This window comes from Camelus ferus, chromosome 6, assembly GCF_009834535.1.
Source record: "Camelus ferus isolate YT-003-E chromosome 6, BCGSAC_Cfer_1.0, whole genome shotgun sequence".
In the NCBI taxonomy this organism is placed as follows: domain Eukaryota; kingdom Metazoa; phylum Chordata; class Mammalia; order Artiodactyla; family Camelidae; genus Camelus; species Camelus ferus.
The window spans coordinates 84,311,321-84,327,783 of record NC_045701.1 but is presented as its reverse complement, the minus strand read 5'-3'; the positions used below and the strand labels follow the sequence as shown (position 1 = coordinate 84,327,783).

Here is a 16,463-nt window from a genome sequence, read left to right as displayed (position 1 = left end):
CAAACTACTTACAACTAAGTTCCAAAACTTCTGTCAGGACTCCAACATTTTAATTAATTTCTTTACAACAGAACTGAAAGACTGCACAGCTAAGAGAGGCCAGAAGAAGAGAGCCAGCCGCATCTAAGTGTGAGGGAAGGGAGGAGGAGTCCCCTGCAGTATCCTGTGTAAGGAAGATGCAAACCCCGACACCTAAAGGATGCTCGCAAGCCTGGCCGTGCCCCTGAAGGCAAGGTCAGATTTGTGAAGAAGTGAAACTTTCAAGTGTTTGCATCTCCCTCAGCAGAAGCCTTTCTCATCTACCATACTCAGCAAAGTGAAATGAGCAGCATAATGTAAGTGGGTTCTCAGCCATGTGATTTGAGACCAAATTCAAATAGCTGATTTGTGAGAGCTAATAGATAACTTCAGAAGTCAGAATTAATTTTTAAAAATCACTCTAAAAGTTATGGAGGTGTCTCAGAGGGTCTGATGTACTAAAGGGCATAAAAGTGCATAAGCCTCTATAATCATCTATTATTTTTCTTATCAATGCCTTTTAATCCAGTGTAATTTTGCATAATATGTACAGCTAAGACCTTAATAAACACTTTTGTCTTCATTTTACATAGTTGCCAACCGTGAGCCGAAAAACTCCATTATAATTTTATAGAGTTGCTCAAAATATAAAGATATAACTAAAAGCAGAGAGGGAAAGGATGATGGCTATAGAAGGAAGAATTCTACACTTTCAGATAGAACTATGCTACTGAAATATGCACTCCCGCATGCATACAAAAGAATACAAAAGAAATGAAATACCCAGTAAGCGTCATTACTAAATATCCATCATCAAAATGATACTCAAAATAGTATCTCCACCTCTCCCATCCCAGAGAGTGATCAGACTATTACTAACTCAACTAGTATTAATAACCTCACATCAATAGTAATGGAGTTGACAACAGCCGTACCTCTGCCATTTCTTTGTCCTCCAGCCCACAACTAACCTATCTTTAAAAGAAAACTTTTCACCCACATGATTTCTCACAGCTTGAACATGCAGGTATATCCCACACAGTGGGAGTGTTACATGCAAATCAGCAGAATGTCTACTCTTGACACATCACAGGAGCTGAGGAAATTCTTTCTGATTTGAGCCTATATAGATTTTATGGTTATCATAAAATGAGTTATCACTCTATTAAGAAAACTCTATTTTAATCCATCTTGAGAACAATGATAATAACCTGTTACACATAAAGTACCTGCAGCCCACCAGCAGAAGAGAAAATGTTACACGTGAGAGCAAAAATGTCAATAGATCTGAACTAAAACAAGACAGGGCATCCGTCCAAAGTGTGAAAGGAGAACTATACCTTGGCGGTCAGCATTATTAGCTTCTGAAGAACACATGTATTTTTTTCTATTTGGAAAATGCTTTCCTCTCCGTGCCTCTTTTGCTATTTAAAAAAAACCACTTGAACATTTAAGGCCATCTGATTTTATATGCAAGTTATAGTGAATACTAGGAGTCATGGCAGGACAACCATTATATAGAAGGCTGGGAGATGTCCCATGGTACCAGGCCCCTAGGAGGAAGTTCTAGAAATTGAAAAACAGATTGGTACCTGTCACTGCCTTGAAATGTTTAGAACTTGAATGACTGTGCATCCCTTGGGTAAGGGTTCCATTGTCCTTTAAAGGGACTCTCTTACTGCCAGAGTATTTGGTAAGCAGCAAAAGTATGGTTTACCCATGAAAAGAATTATAAACAGCCCCATCTCTGTGAACACATCTATCTACTAAGTTATCAGAGAAGTGGTAGAAGAAATGCCCCAGTGGTTCCCTGTGGGATGAAAGAATGAATGATAAATCCAAACTTTGAGCAATTGCCTCCCTCCTCACTAACGGGGCCAGTGTCACTCGGGATGGGTCCCCAGGGCAGTTCTTCTTTCTAATTGTTACTTTCTTTTTTTTTCCTCCCGTGTTGCATTTTCAGTTAAACAAAGACACCTCCAGTGCCCTGAAATGATGGTCGTGATATCCAAGAAAGAAGTCACTGTTTTCCACAGACACATTATCTGTCCATACTGTGAGTCCGGTCTTCCAGGTCGAACTGACACTGACCATCAGTGAAGGGGACAGCGCCTCTCTGACTCCCCACTAGATTCTCTGACTTAAGAGAAGCTACCAGAGAGCAGGCTATCACCTCTGCTATCCTCTTGAACATTTGTCAAGGGCAAGAGAAAAAGGAACTGGGAAACCCTACAGAAAGATGCACCACTTTCTACCGAAAGACAGAAGGTGCTTCTCCTTCATCCCATAAGTGGTGCCGTGGAGAACTTTTCTCCATGACTTAGCCAGGAACCACAGGGGTAAAAGGGAACTACTTTTGTTTTGGTTTTTTTTTAAGGTATGCCTCACTTTTATTTCTCTCAGGAACGAGAATGGCTCATCCTAGGAGTTTATAGGACAAAGATATGTTACTTCAAAATGACATGACATTTCACACTTTTTTGTTGGAGAAGGCTAAAATATTATTCATAAGGTTGTTCTCTATGGGCAGATCTCAAAATGCCCTCCAAAATATCTCTCTGACCTAAATAATTTTACAACTTGATTTTTAAATTTAACTTAATGACTCAAAGACAAGTTCCTAATTGTTTCTAAGGATGAAAATATTACACATCTGAAATGGCATAAGAGAATCCAAAATACAAAAAGAATTTACATTTTGCCTTCTTTTTCCCTAAAGCTAATTTGTTTTGTTATTTATTCACCTAGCTGTGATGCAATAATCACTGTTTTCATGATTTCCTTAAGCACTGAGCAATTTAAACTGTCAGTGTTCTTTCGCTGTATTGTGACAAGTGCTTATTATGGTTGGCTAGTGCACTTCGTAGAAAACCAGACCCCAGCTGCAGTCACAGAGTAGGATGCTGGAACCCAAGATCAGCCACACAGATCTGCTCTGCTCAAGATTGAGGGCAGTCAAGGGAATGGCCTCTGATGCCCGCAGGCAAGCACCTTCATGGCCTGGTCCCCAACCTAAACACTATCAGAAGCCAGTAACTGCCAGACAGTGTCACCCTGCTAGCCTTAAACCTCTTGTGGGCTATTTCACTAGGCTGGTTCACCTGCCCTCTCCTCCAAATCAGTGTTGGTTCTGTTAATCTTTATGGTCAGTTTGTGTCAAAGTTGCTTGTACTCAAAAGTGGTGGTGCCACTGCTGCGTGGCCAGGCAGGAATGGCCAACGGCAGTCCACTGGAAGAGATTCAGTATCTGTCTCTGCTTAGGAACACAGATGTTTCCTGGCCGTGATCTGTTTCTGTCTTCCTCCTGGGCTGTCTAGCAGCTTGGTACAATGGGAGCCATTTCATTCTGACTGTATCATGCCCAACACCCACTGCTGCCATTTTCTAGCCATCACTCTTCTCAGAAAGCATCACTGTTCCTGGGAAAGCTCTTTAAAAATGACATTTTTTTTTCACTGAAAATACACCAACTTCTTATTAAATCTCAAGCCTCTGATTAAAAACTACTAATCCTAAGGATTATAAGGTAGGGGAGGAAGGAGACCAGGTAGTGGACATTAAATGGTTAACAACACGGTTGTTCCTCCTCTTCTCCTGGGTAAACCCCCAGACTCTGGTACATCCTTCAAAGTCCATTTGGTCCCTTTTCTACACTACCTTCTCCCTTCGTACATGCTTCTGCTACTGTACCCATTACACTGTGGTGGAAATTTCTGTTTAGATGTCATCTTCACCTACCAGACAGTAAACGCCTGGGAGGAAGGGGCCATGGCTTATTCATCTCTGTTTCCCCAGCATCTGCCAGGTCAGGGCTCATATGGCTTAGTGAGCCTTCCTCCATCTCTACTGGACTATAAATTTCTTGAGGACAGACATTATTGTTTCATTCTTCTTTTTTGTCTTTCACAGAACTAGTTCCACAGTAGGAACAAATTCCCCCTTTTTTGGGTCTATTTTAGCCAGTGAAAGTGTCAAGTGTATAATAAGAGCTCATATAAGATATATTATTTCTCTTTCCTGAGTAGAGACATTTAATTTACTCATATGCCCCACACCTTCCTTAATTTTTCCAAACATAGGTGAATTTCATGAAAAGTATTATAAATGAGGCATAAGCCTACCTGGACAAGCAGAAGGAGGTTTGTATCCGGTAAAGGAGATTTGAGCTTCAGTGCCTGAAGGAGTTCTAGAACAACACTACGAGACAGGTAGAATTTATCCCGCTCCTAAATAAAACAAAAAAAGAAAAAGGTAAGTGATTTCTAAAAACTCAATTAGAATAAATCTATGTCAAAAGAGCTTCCAAAAGATTCACAGATCTGAAATTAAAAAAAAAAAAACCCAGTATTTAAAACTGCATAATGAACTGTCCTTAAGAAATAAGCCCAAAAAGAAAAAAGGAAAATGGGAGTTTGTGTTTGTAATGAGTTTAGTGAAGCACTAAGAACACATAATTTAATGGATAAGACAGGCTATCTCTTAAATACTGAAACCATGGAATTTGATTCTTATTTATAGGAGATAGGTTCCAAGAACTGCAGAAACTAAACAAATCTAATATGATTTTTTTTAATAGAAATGAGTTAGAGAGAAAACATGTAACACTGTTTAAAGGGTCTTATATTCTCTCTAAACGAACTTACTTTTTAAGTGGACTATTTCAAGCGTACAGAAAAAGAGAGATGGAATGTATTATGTATCTGTCACGCATCTTTGTCAAATTACAGCATCTCGCTTTATTTGATTTAATAATTTTTATCATAAATCAAACATCACAGAAATAGTTGAAGCTACCTACACGGTGCTCTTTTCTTTCTCCCTCCCTTAAAATAGCCACTATTTTGAATGTGGTGCTTATTATTTCATGTATGTTTTTATATTTTTACCACACACGTATGCCTCCATTATAATGCTTAATACTATTTTTGCATGTTTTTAATTTTCTATAATGGTTTCTTACAGTGCATATCTCACTGCAACTTATAATTTTTCACTACATTATATTTTTTAAATTAATCCCTATGATACATATAGTTCTCATTCTTTCAGCTGAACAGCTTAATGATATTTTATTGAAGGAACATACCAAAATGCATTGATCTGTCCTCATTAATGGAATGCTAGATTATTTTCAATTTTGTAGGCCTTTCTTATTGTCAAGTATAGCAGATATGCAGAAAAGTACATAAAATATAAGTGAACAGATTAATGGATTAGTATAGATTGAACATTTATGTAATCAGCACCCAGGTCAACAGCACATCGCAAGCACCTTAAAAGATCCCTGAGTGTCCTTCCTTGATCATAACCAAGTTACCAGAGACCTTATGAGTCTAAATCCACTGTGTTTTCTTTCCATACTTATTTGCTCATGGTGTCTTGCCTCCTCATATGCCTGGATATCTTTGCATGTAGGATGCTTTATTTTTAACTTTTTTTAGAAATAATTTGAGGTCTGAAATGTTACCCTCCTCCAAAGAGCTTTCTGTTTGTTTTTTTTACCAGGTACCAGAGGCCAGTGGTCCAGGTTTGCTTTCATACACATACAGGCCTTAAATATCTTACTTGGGCCACCAAAGGTCTTGACACTGATCTGTGTCCATGTGGGGGACAAGTTTACTTCTGGGTTATCTTTACTTTGTGGTCCTTGCCAAAAGGTAGGGTAGGTGCAGTGTTAGAGTCCTCACTCTTGGTAGGTCCTGGATTCTGACTTTTCCCCTCAGCCTCCTGGATCTTCCAGAATTGTCACATCTTTCAAGGGGGGAGGGTATAGCTCAAGTGGTAGAGAGCATATTTAGCATGCATGAGGTCCTGGGTTCAATCCCCAGTACCTCCTCTAAGAATAAATAAATAAATAAATCCTAATTACCTCCATCCACCAAAAAATAACAAAAAGAATTGTCATATCTTTCAGATGGGCAAACACCCCCAGGGCCAAAAAGGCCTTCAGTGTTAGGCCCACATCTCTGCATTTTTGTGAATCTCAAATTTTAGCCTGATACAGCATTTGGATTATTTTTTAAAGTATTCAGAAAATACTTTGTTTGCTTCTTTTTAATCTTTTTAAATTAAGTGAGAGGATAGGTTCAAAATATCTAGTCCATCATTATCAGGAGAGAAAGTCTGGGATTTTTACTGGAATTATACTAAATTTATAGGTTATTTTGTGAGAATTAGCTGTCCTTATTATGCTGGGACCTCATCCATGAACAGGAGATCTGTCTCCATTTATTTAATGTTGTTTAATACAATTTTCTGGTTATCTCCATAAAGTTCTTGCATAATTTGTGTTGGATTTATTTTTCATTGCCACAAAAAATGACATTTTTAAAGTATATTTTATAATCATTCATAGCTGAATATTAAAGGTAGAGTATTTCTGGGTATTCACTTGTATCCAGCATCCTTGCTGAACTCTCTTATAAGTTATAAAAAGGTGTCTATAGATAAATTCTCTTCAATTCATTTGTAATCACATCATTTATGAAAAGTGAGTTTTTATTTTTCCTTTCCAATTCTTATACTTTGATTTATTCTTCCTGTCTTACTGAACTTGGTAGGCCCTCCAAGAGCAGAACAAATAGAAGCACTGATAATGGACATTCTTGTCTTATTTACGATTTTAAAGGCACTATTTTTGGCATTTCACCATTAAGTATAACGTTTCCTAGAGATTTCTAGTAGATATCTTTTATCAAGTGAAGGAAGTTCCCTCCTACTCTTACTTTCATAAGATTTATCATAAAAGGATGTTGAATTATATAGAATTTCCTGAGGTATCTCCTGAGATAATGATAAAAGTTTTTCCTCCTTTAATCTGGTAACATGGTTACATAAATAGATGTTCTAATATTTAAACCAATTTTATATTTCAGAAAGTCTTTACTTTCACTCTTTCATACACACTCTCAGTGACACACAGGTACACACTCTATACACATCTTGTCCCTGCAGATAAAGCGACTGTGTCAGGGTCAGAATCTGGACCCTTAGATGTCAGGACTTAGATGCTGGAGAAGATGCAACAGTCAAGAGAAAAATCTCATAGACTCCTGGAGAGCATGTATTCTTGTAGGTTACCAGTGGGGACGGGGAGGGGGAGGGGCAACACAGAGTTAGAGGATTAAGAGGTACAAACTACTATATAAAAAATAAGCTACTAGGATATATTATACAAGACAGGGAACAGAGCCAATTTTTATAATAACTATAAATGAAATATAACATTTAAAAATTGTGAATCACTATATCGTACACCTGTAACATATATTATACATCAACTATACTTCAATTAAAAAAAAACTCAAGCCACTAAGTTACCAAAACAATCAATTCCCCCACCTCAAGACTGGTACAGTATCAGTTTATATGCTTATCACTCTGGTTCTCAAGTTTCTCTTCATTTTTGCCCATTTCATTCTTATAAAATTATCTATACATTTAAAATCATGTGTATTACATTTCATCCAGCACCTCTAGCATTTTAAATGGGATACTTTTCAAGTTATCTGGACTGCCCAGTTGCCAAGAAGTCTCCAAAGCTCTTTCCTTTCCATGCCTTTTCTTTTGATCAAATAAGGAAGAAGGCTCAATTAGATACTGCTATTTCTTTAAAAATTTCTCATAGTTTCTCACTAGTTACAAAGAATGTGGGAACACCCTAGATCAAAGTTTTCTATGAGTAATAGTCATTCTGAGCTGCAGAATGAGGAAGGGTAGATGACTACAGGGAGTGAGAGGTCACTAAAGTTATGATAGGTTATGAGGAGGTATAATGTATAATGAATATTCAAAACCAAGAATATCTTCAATTCAAAATAGTGGAAGGTCCCCTGTAATCAATACTTACAGTACACAATATAGAAAGTACAAACTCCTTATGGTTCTTCTTCTAAAAAATGTGTAATTTAAACAAATCAAACATAAAGAATATTAAGAAACAAAACGACTTCTAAAAATGGAATATCTTTTCATCCTATTGGGGGCTGTGTCTCACAGATCTATGTTTTTAAATGAAAAAAAAAAAAAAGAAAAAGAAAAAGAAGTTATTTCCAGGAAAGATTTTAAAGAAGAAAAAAAAATTGGTTATTTGGTAGTTAGAAAATATATTGTTTCAGGCAGAGTAATAAATAGTTTATAAGCAGAAAGATTAAAGAGAAGATTATCATGGAACATTTAACATGGCAGGATGACACAGATGGTAAGAAAGGGGACAAGAGTGTTTTAAATAGAATGAAAGCTTTGATATAAAATTAGATTTCTATGAGAAAATAAAGAGCTTGTAGAAGTGGACAACATGAATAGAGAACTATTCTGAATGTTTAAGAAAGAACAACAGAAACAGAAACTCCATTGAAAGTAAACTTGGAAAACTTGGAAACTGGAAAAGGAATAGTTGCACATTCTTCTTAAGGACAGAAATGCTCTCAATTTGCCCTGCCTTCTGCTTTCCTGTGAGGACAGTGTCTACCAGCACCAGCAAGGCTGCTATATGCGCCGGGCAAGCAGTACTTTTCCACTTCCTCAGCAGTGGGGCAGGGGATACTAAAGATAATGCAATAGAGGAACCATTATCAAAGCAAGATGACAAAAGATGAGATTACAATCTCAGAGGCCGAGAATCCAGAACTGGGGAGACAGACAAATGATGAGAATTAAGGAGCTCTCCACAGGCTTTCACAAATGACAATGTGAAATTTTTCCACTTTGAGTATAAAACTGATATGTACTGATGGCTTGCCCACGAATCATGGGGTGGTGAACTTGAAAAGGCAGTTAGAGGTCTTTCAGACCATTATCTCATTTCGTTCAAAGTATCTCTTCTCTTCTAAACCATTTGACCCTCAATTCTCTAAATTTGCATATTTAACACATACGTTATATATCTGTGCGTGCAAAGTGTCTCCTTCTAATGATTTTTATTAGACCTCAGTAGAAGTATTCATTTTTAACTATACTGAGGCAGTTAACAGGGATTTGACACTGATTTGAAAGAATATATTTCTCCCAGTTTTCAGTGTCCGGGAAACACACACATGTGCAACCTTACCTTAGTGAAAGCTCGGTAACACAAGCCACACACCTCCACCAGGTAGGCCAAAGTGAAGACGGCATTCTGAATTACAAAGCTGAGCAGTTTTGAAAACGGTTCCAACAAACTCTGCAATGAGATTGGGGCCAAATAAAATCAACTGCTGATTTTTTCATTAAAAAAAAGTATTAAAGTCTTATGATATTTTAACTAATAGGATCATTCCTTTTTTATTTAAAATTTGTCGACAGGTGCTTACTGTAGCAACCCTGTTGGTCTAACAAGAACAGAAATGTCTCAAAGAGCACTCATTTTGTTGCTCAAAAATAAATATATGAATATATATCCATTTTTCCAGGTGGCATTATTTATAAAGCTACCTAACTCCAATCTCATCCTCATGTCCACCCCCAGCAATCAAGACTCTGCAAGGTTTGCATTAGGATCTCCCACTCTATTTCTCTGAATCTTTAGGCACGTATGAGTTCATCAGATCCAGCTCCTCTAGAAGCCTGTCACCTCTGTTAAATAGCACAAACCACCCTTGCATGTAAGTACCAAAGCACTGTTAGCTTAGATAAAACTCGTCAGGACCCAGCCTCCTGCCAGTGTTATCAGGAAGGCATTGTCAGTTTGGGTTTCTCCATCTGAAACCCATCACAAGAGGTCAGTTTTAGATTCATATACTTTCTTAAGTCATTTAGAAACATTTATTGAGCACGTACTAAGTATCAGGCAGAGTTAGATGCTTTTATATTGTTTATCTCATTGAAATTTCTTATAACAAGCCTGGGGAGACAATATGTTATAATAGTTAATACATAATCTCTAGAATTTCACACCAGTGTCTTCAAATTTAGCTCTCTGTGACCCTGAATAAGTGATTTAACCTCTCTGGACTTAATTCTCTCCTCTGTACAATCAGGATAATAAAGGCCTCCATCTCATTATTGTTGTGGAGAGAATGAAAGAAGACAAGCACTTGGCGACACAAAGCTTTCAATCACTATTAGTATGATCTGCGTCATAACTCTCTGAAGCTTTCATATCCTCATTCTGCAGCTGAGGCAGTTAAGTAGGCAGGTAACTTGCCTAAGGCCATACAGCTATTGAATGGAACTCAAACTCAAATTCCAGGGCAATTTTCCAGAGGCAGAATTGCTCTGAAGGGGAGGCAGGGCTCCAAAAGACCTCCACGCGGTGATTTCCACTATTTCTCAAATTCTACGGTTCTAACTGTCTGGATTATAAAAGTAATACATGCTCAGTGTGCAAGTGCAGGGTCTGTAGAAAAGCACAGATATGGAAATAAAAGTCACCCACAATCCCACCACCCAGTGATAACTTTTTGATATATTTCTCTTCTTCCTCGCAGTTTACTTAGTTGAAATCTTACACACATACAATACTGCATTTTGTTAATATAATAACATTAGAAATTCCCAGTGCTACTTAATTCTTCATAATCATCTATTTCAATCTGACAAAACTCAGGTTTATTGTAACACCTCAATAAATTTGTTTTTGCATGAAGCTGGCATTTGCGTTTTTTTCCTTAGAATAGATTCCCAGAAAAGGAATAACTAAATCAAAGGATACGTGCATTTTTGAGATCCTCTATCCTTACTGATACAAAAATGAATCCATTACATGTTAGCTGCCCCTAAGGATAGGAATTCTGTCTGCTGTTTGTTTATATTTCCCACAGAAACCATGCACTGCTCTCCATACAGAAAATCTTAAAGACACTCTTTCAAAGTGATGTTGAGCCAGTATTCTTCGCTCTTTATAAATGTTGTTGCCTTGAAACACTGATGATGGATGAAGGGGAACAGGAATATGTCTCTAGTTGATATATAACACATCCTTATTGATAAAAAAAAAAGGAAAAAAAGAAATCTGAATTCAAATCTATATAGAAATTTGCTCTTTTATCTAGCAAAGCAGCATGGTGATGGGGCAATATGGCATAAACAGACAAATCAAAACATGAAGGCAGAGGACCTGGCTTCAGGTCTCAGATCTTCCACTAACCAGCTGTGTGACCTTGGCCAAGACACTGCATCTCTCTGCGCCTGTTTCCTTATCTGTAAATGAGCAGACTAGACCATATGATCTCTTTGCAATTTTTCAGCATAAACCATGCGTTTATGAAAGCACAGTCAAGGTAAAAAGTTACAAAGGATGTGCTTTCTTGTTATATTAACTAGGAGTTACAAGCCATTGCAATACAATACAAACCACTGCGTATAATGCAGCCCAAACAAAAGTGAATGAGACATAAGGCTGGACTTCAAAAAGACTCACTGGGGAGACTTCACTATAATATAACTGCTAATACACAGAGCTCTACCAAGTATTGTGGGACCTGATGTAGGAGGAAGTTGCTACAGAGAATATGAGCCTTTTAAAAATTTGAATGGAATTCAAATTCTCATCTGGAAGAATAAGACGGAATTCACTCACCAACAAGGATAGAAAGCATTTCAGGCAACGGAAACTGGTCTAAGCAAAGGCAAGGAAGTGTGAAATTAAATAAGATTATACATGTATAGCACTTAGCGCAACGCCTGCCATATGGTAAGTGCTCAAAAAATAGGAGTTGTTGCTTTGATGATGATAATGATGATGATTCTGAAAGTGTGCAGGAAGCATGAGGAAGCAGCAAGCAGCCACGGACTAAATTGGAAAAGCAGGCTGGCCAGTTAATGAGGTATTTTCTTGTATGCTCTATTAAGGAATTTGGATATTATCTTAAAACAAATGAGAAATTATCAAAGATTTTTAAGCAAGGCAGCGATGCAATGAGATCTGTGTTTGGAAGGATCACCGAGTTCATAGTACTGAGGATGGACTAGCAGAATGGCTCAGGACTATGAGCACCTATGCTAAAAAAAATTTGTGATTTATTAGAGCTCTTCCTATCAGGCACTTTCAAGGAGGCTGAAAGTGAAGCATTCAGTATGTGGTAACTATTTCTTCATTAGTGCTACATGCCTGTCTTTTTAGGTTAAAAAATTTACTGAATAACCAATTGGTTATGTTTTTCTGAAACATACATACCCTTGTGGCATTGGTAGAGGGTATCTTCAAGAGGCAAATCATAATTCTCAAACTGGAATCTAAAGAACACTGTGAACAACAACAAAAAAAGTAAAAGTCAGTACTCGTCTTAATGTATCCTGTGCTTGATATATTTCCTATATAAGCATTTATTTTAGGGAAAAAAAAATCTTCAATACAGCTGCCTCCATAGTTTTCCATGCCATATATTCATGTTGAAAAAAAATTCTCAGCTTTAGAAAATTTAATTAAGCCATTAATTAAACAACGTTAAACAATTAAATAATATTAACTGATATTAAATGTGTTCAACTCTAAAGAGGTACACTAATTTGTGAAAGGCCATGTTGGGATAAGGAAACCTACTTAGATCAATTTAAAACCAATAGGCTTATTAGTTCAGTTAAGAATGAGTTTCATCTGCCCTTTCTCTGCTACAAAAAGACATACCAAAAACCTGGGGAAAAGCAGTAAAATTTCTACAAGAGAAAATCATGCCTCACGAATCAAGTAGGTTGTATTTTGGCAAGATGCCGCATCAAAATGTACTTTTTAAATAATGTGTACTGGGATTGGGGGAAAATATTACAGCAAGACTGAGCAATGCTATTATTTAACATTGTTAAATACATCACAATAGCAGGCTACAGCAAAATGTCTGCAGCTATATACAATATTCAGCTGTTTAAGACAGTACAGACTTCAATATCTTATAGTAACCTACAATGGAAAAGAAAACAAAATACATATGGATAACTGAATCACTATGCTGTACACTGGAGACTAACACAACATTGTAAATCGACTATACTTCAATTAGAAAAAAAAAGATAGTACAAACTAAGCCAGTGGTTCTCCAAGTATGACCCTTGGACCAGCAGTACTTCGATTTCCTGGAAACTTATTGGAAGGCAAATCCTTAGGTCGCCCCCTACTGAACCAGAAATTCTCAAAATAAGGCCCAGGAATCAGTTTTTAGTAAGTCCTTCAGGGACACTGCTGTACACTGAAGTTTGAAATCTACTTCTCTAAACTGATGAAAACAAACAGCAGAAGGCCTTTCAGTGGCTTAATATTTTCCCCAGGGACTAAAACCAAAGCATAGGATGATCAGAGGCAGTGCCAGATAGGATCCAGCAGGGCAAGTTTTCAGACAAATTCTGAAAGCATTTCACAAGTACTTTCTAAGGGAACCACTGGTCTATTTAATCTGCTCAAAACCCAGAGGAGTTGATGTGACGTTTATATTACTTTAAACCAGGGGCTGAAAACCAGCTGTTCATCAGGTCCCAATAGTGTTTTTAAAGTCAGGAAATATTATCTTGGAAAATATGGAACGATCAACAACATGAGATTGCATTCCCAGAGAACAGGTGGTCAGAGTGGAGCAGAAGGGACCAGTGCTTTCCAGTTCTCAAGGGTCTCAGTTCTCATCATCTTGTCTCTCTCCGCTCCACTCATTAACCTCGTAGTCAGGGTCCCTTTGGGCAGGGCTGATTAGACAAACTAGGCTTACCAATTGTCTGCAGCTGGTGATACTTCCAACTAATCTGTGTTCAAGTTGAATATTTTGAGTATCACATTAACCTATAGGCATTTGAATTTTCCATGCCTGCCCCACTCCTCTTATTAAAATGTGTGGCTCTTAAGTAATGAATGGCCCTGACTGGCTCTCTGGCCCTAGGGAGGGTCCATGTGGTCGTGTTAACATGCATGCACTTGATTTCCGAAGTGTGTGTGTACAATAGCTATATACATACGTGGTTTCAAAGTACTAATCCTCTTTGCTTGGATTTATTCAACTACTATCCAGATTGGTGGATAGACAAGGATCAGAGGATGTGAGAGATATAAAGTTCTCAGTACTGCTTTTCACAGTAATTTGAAACTCAAAAAGCACATACCAAGCTAAGGGTCCCTGAACTCTCATCCTTACAGAACTTATTTAGGGGTCATATTTTCCAAATCTGCCAATTTGAAAAAAGGTATTAGCAGAGGTGGCTGGTCTTTTAAAGACATTTTACATATGTGTAATATTCATGTCAGAAGTGATGCTGCCAATATGTAACCTTCACTTGTCAGATCAACAAGTGACTCATTTTATTGCAGGTTGAATATTTTTATCTGTGATCTGGATAAAGCACAAATAGCTTGTGGAACCAATGCAGTTCAAAGACAGCAATGGCCACTACCAGCTACGTCCTTTCTCCCTGCCACAGAGACCTGAATGCCTTCAATTCACCCTTGCTCTAGAAGGACGCTAGGAGTCTGTTAGTGGAGAGGACACTGAATTAGGAGTCAGAAGACTTGAGTTCTAATCCTTACGCTGCCACTATCTCTCTGAATTTATAGTTCTCTATCTGGAAAATAGGGGCATTGAAAAGAATGCTTTTTACAGGTCTCTTCCAGTTTTAACAGCATAGGATTTCGTTTTTGCATTTAATGGCTCATGTTGAAAATATTCTGTAGGCTATCAGATTTACAGCCAGGTAATTGTGTGTGCATTCTTGGAGGGTGATATGGTGTTTGGGTTGAGGGTGGCGGACAGGGTGGTGGTGGTAAAGCAGTCAAAATAGAAATACCACCTTGGCCTTGCAAATACTTTATTCACGAACACAAAAGCATTCACTTCCCTTTAGATAATTCTCTAAAATTGAAGCCTTACATTATATGTCTGGCCTCCTTTTAGATGAAACTATTCATTTACTTATGCATTTATTTAATATCCACTTGAGGAAAATTTCTAGATAAACACAATCTACTTATGTCTTCCTGACCTTTTTTATTTCTTAATCAACTGGAAACTTGAAAGCACTAACTCAAAATGCCCACTGCATCTTACTGTCCTTCTGAAACATTTGAAGACAAACCCTAAAATAGCACTCTCCACTCCATAGCTAACAGATTCCTTTTCGCCCTTTATGCAACATTAAATCACGAAAGACCCAGATGGTCTGCAAGTGGTAGGAAAGTAATTTAAAACAAAATCCTGGGTGCAGCTTACCTTCAGAGGCAAAACACAAGGCAGCTTGGCAAAAAACGTCTGAAATTGGTTGCTGATTGTGGTCCAGAGGCTACTAGGAGAATCCATGGGCAAAGCTTCCATGAAGGTAGCAATGTTTTCCAAACAGCGTATCATAGCACCCCCTGCTGGTAAATTCTTTTTGTTATTTAGACCCTAAAAACACAAAAGCATAGGCAATCAACTGCTGAAGCAAGCGTGGGAATTCATACAGCTACTTGGTGAAGGTCAGTTCTTGAAAAAAATCACATGTTCACACTATATTCGTGTGCACCTGCAAGATACAGGCTAATCACTGTAATTGGCAGGAACACAGAGAAAAATGGACAAACCCACACAAACTTAGGAGGGGAAAATTGTGATCTTCGATTCAGGGAGTAAAAGCGAAATGTGAGCAGGAAATTAGAAACATCTTTTAAGGATCTACAATTGGTATGGTTCGGTGTTAAAAAAAAGAGACAGTGAATGATGCTTGTTGGAAACTCCACTGGCCAAAGACTGAAGTGACTACACAGAACAGCAAAGTCCCTGAGACAATCTGCCAATCCCCCAAGTTAACTAAAAGAGCTAATAAGCAGAAGACGGGAGACAGGACTCCAAGTATCGTGATACAACGAACAAGCCTTGGAGGTAAGAACTGACTTCAAGTCTCGAGATACAACAAACCAGCTGTGAAGCTGAAATCTGAATCCAAATCTGTAATACAGTGCACACTGCTCTACCTACCAAACATTCTGAAAGCTGGAGAGTTCTGCGGAAGTGAGTGCTCAATGGCTGGCATCCACGCCTTAGCAGAGGGGGTCCAGAAGCTTTAAGTAAGTAATAAATCACCACAAAATAGCAGCACCCAACTGACAATATTCTATGCATTGGCAATTTTTATTTTTCAAATTAACTTTTAAATTTTAAGTTATTTAACATTTAATTTGGCATTTTAAATTTAATATTTAAATTAAAGGACTTTGAATTTCTTCCTCAGCAGCGATTTTGGCAGGGGCTTGGAGTGTCGACAAAGCAAACCTACCTCCAAGAGCTGACTGAGAGCAGCAATAGAGCTCAGCTCATTGAAGTCCATCAGAGACGTGGCCAAGGTCCGTAAAAAAGTCCCATCTGGAAAGTCAACAATCAGGTTTAGTAGAGCTTGGGTTCCAGCGCCTCGCCACGCATGTGGTGTTTGGATGCCCCATGGATGAGTTACCTTTGATAGTGCTCTGGAACAGCTGCGGGAGGATGCCGTTGGGAGCCAGCTGGTGGAAGATACAGCGCAGGAACTGCTTGGCCACCCCTGCTGCGTTGCCGGGGACCATCATGCTGGGGTTGAACGGGGAG

The 16,463-nt window shown here is 38.0% G+C and overlaps 1 protein-coding gene across 1 annotated transcript in view; it reads right to left on the bottom strand.

The window, feature by feature from the left end:
• Positions 1-16,463, bottom strand: part of LOC102507782 (unc-79 homolog, NALCN channel complex subunit) — a 171,171-nt gene that overhangs the window by 24,156 nt on the left and 130,552 nt on the right. Inside the window, exons 36-41 of the mRNA XM_032482551.1 lie at positions 16,333-16,445; positions 16,159-16,244; positions 15,117-15,290; positions 12,113-12,181; positions 9,068-9,178; positions 4,140-4,244 (exon numbers count right to left, since the gene is read on the bottom strand). Coding sequence (XP_032338442.1) covers positions 4,140-4,244; positions 9,068-9,178; positions 12,113-12,181; positions 15,117-15,290; positions 16,159-16,244; positions 16,333-16,445 — 658 coding nt within the window. The remainder of the gene's footprint in view (positions 1-4,139; positions 4,245-9,067; positions 9,179-12,112; positions 12,182-15,116; positions 15,291-16,158; positions 16,245-16,332; positions 16,446-16,463) is intronic.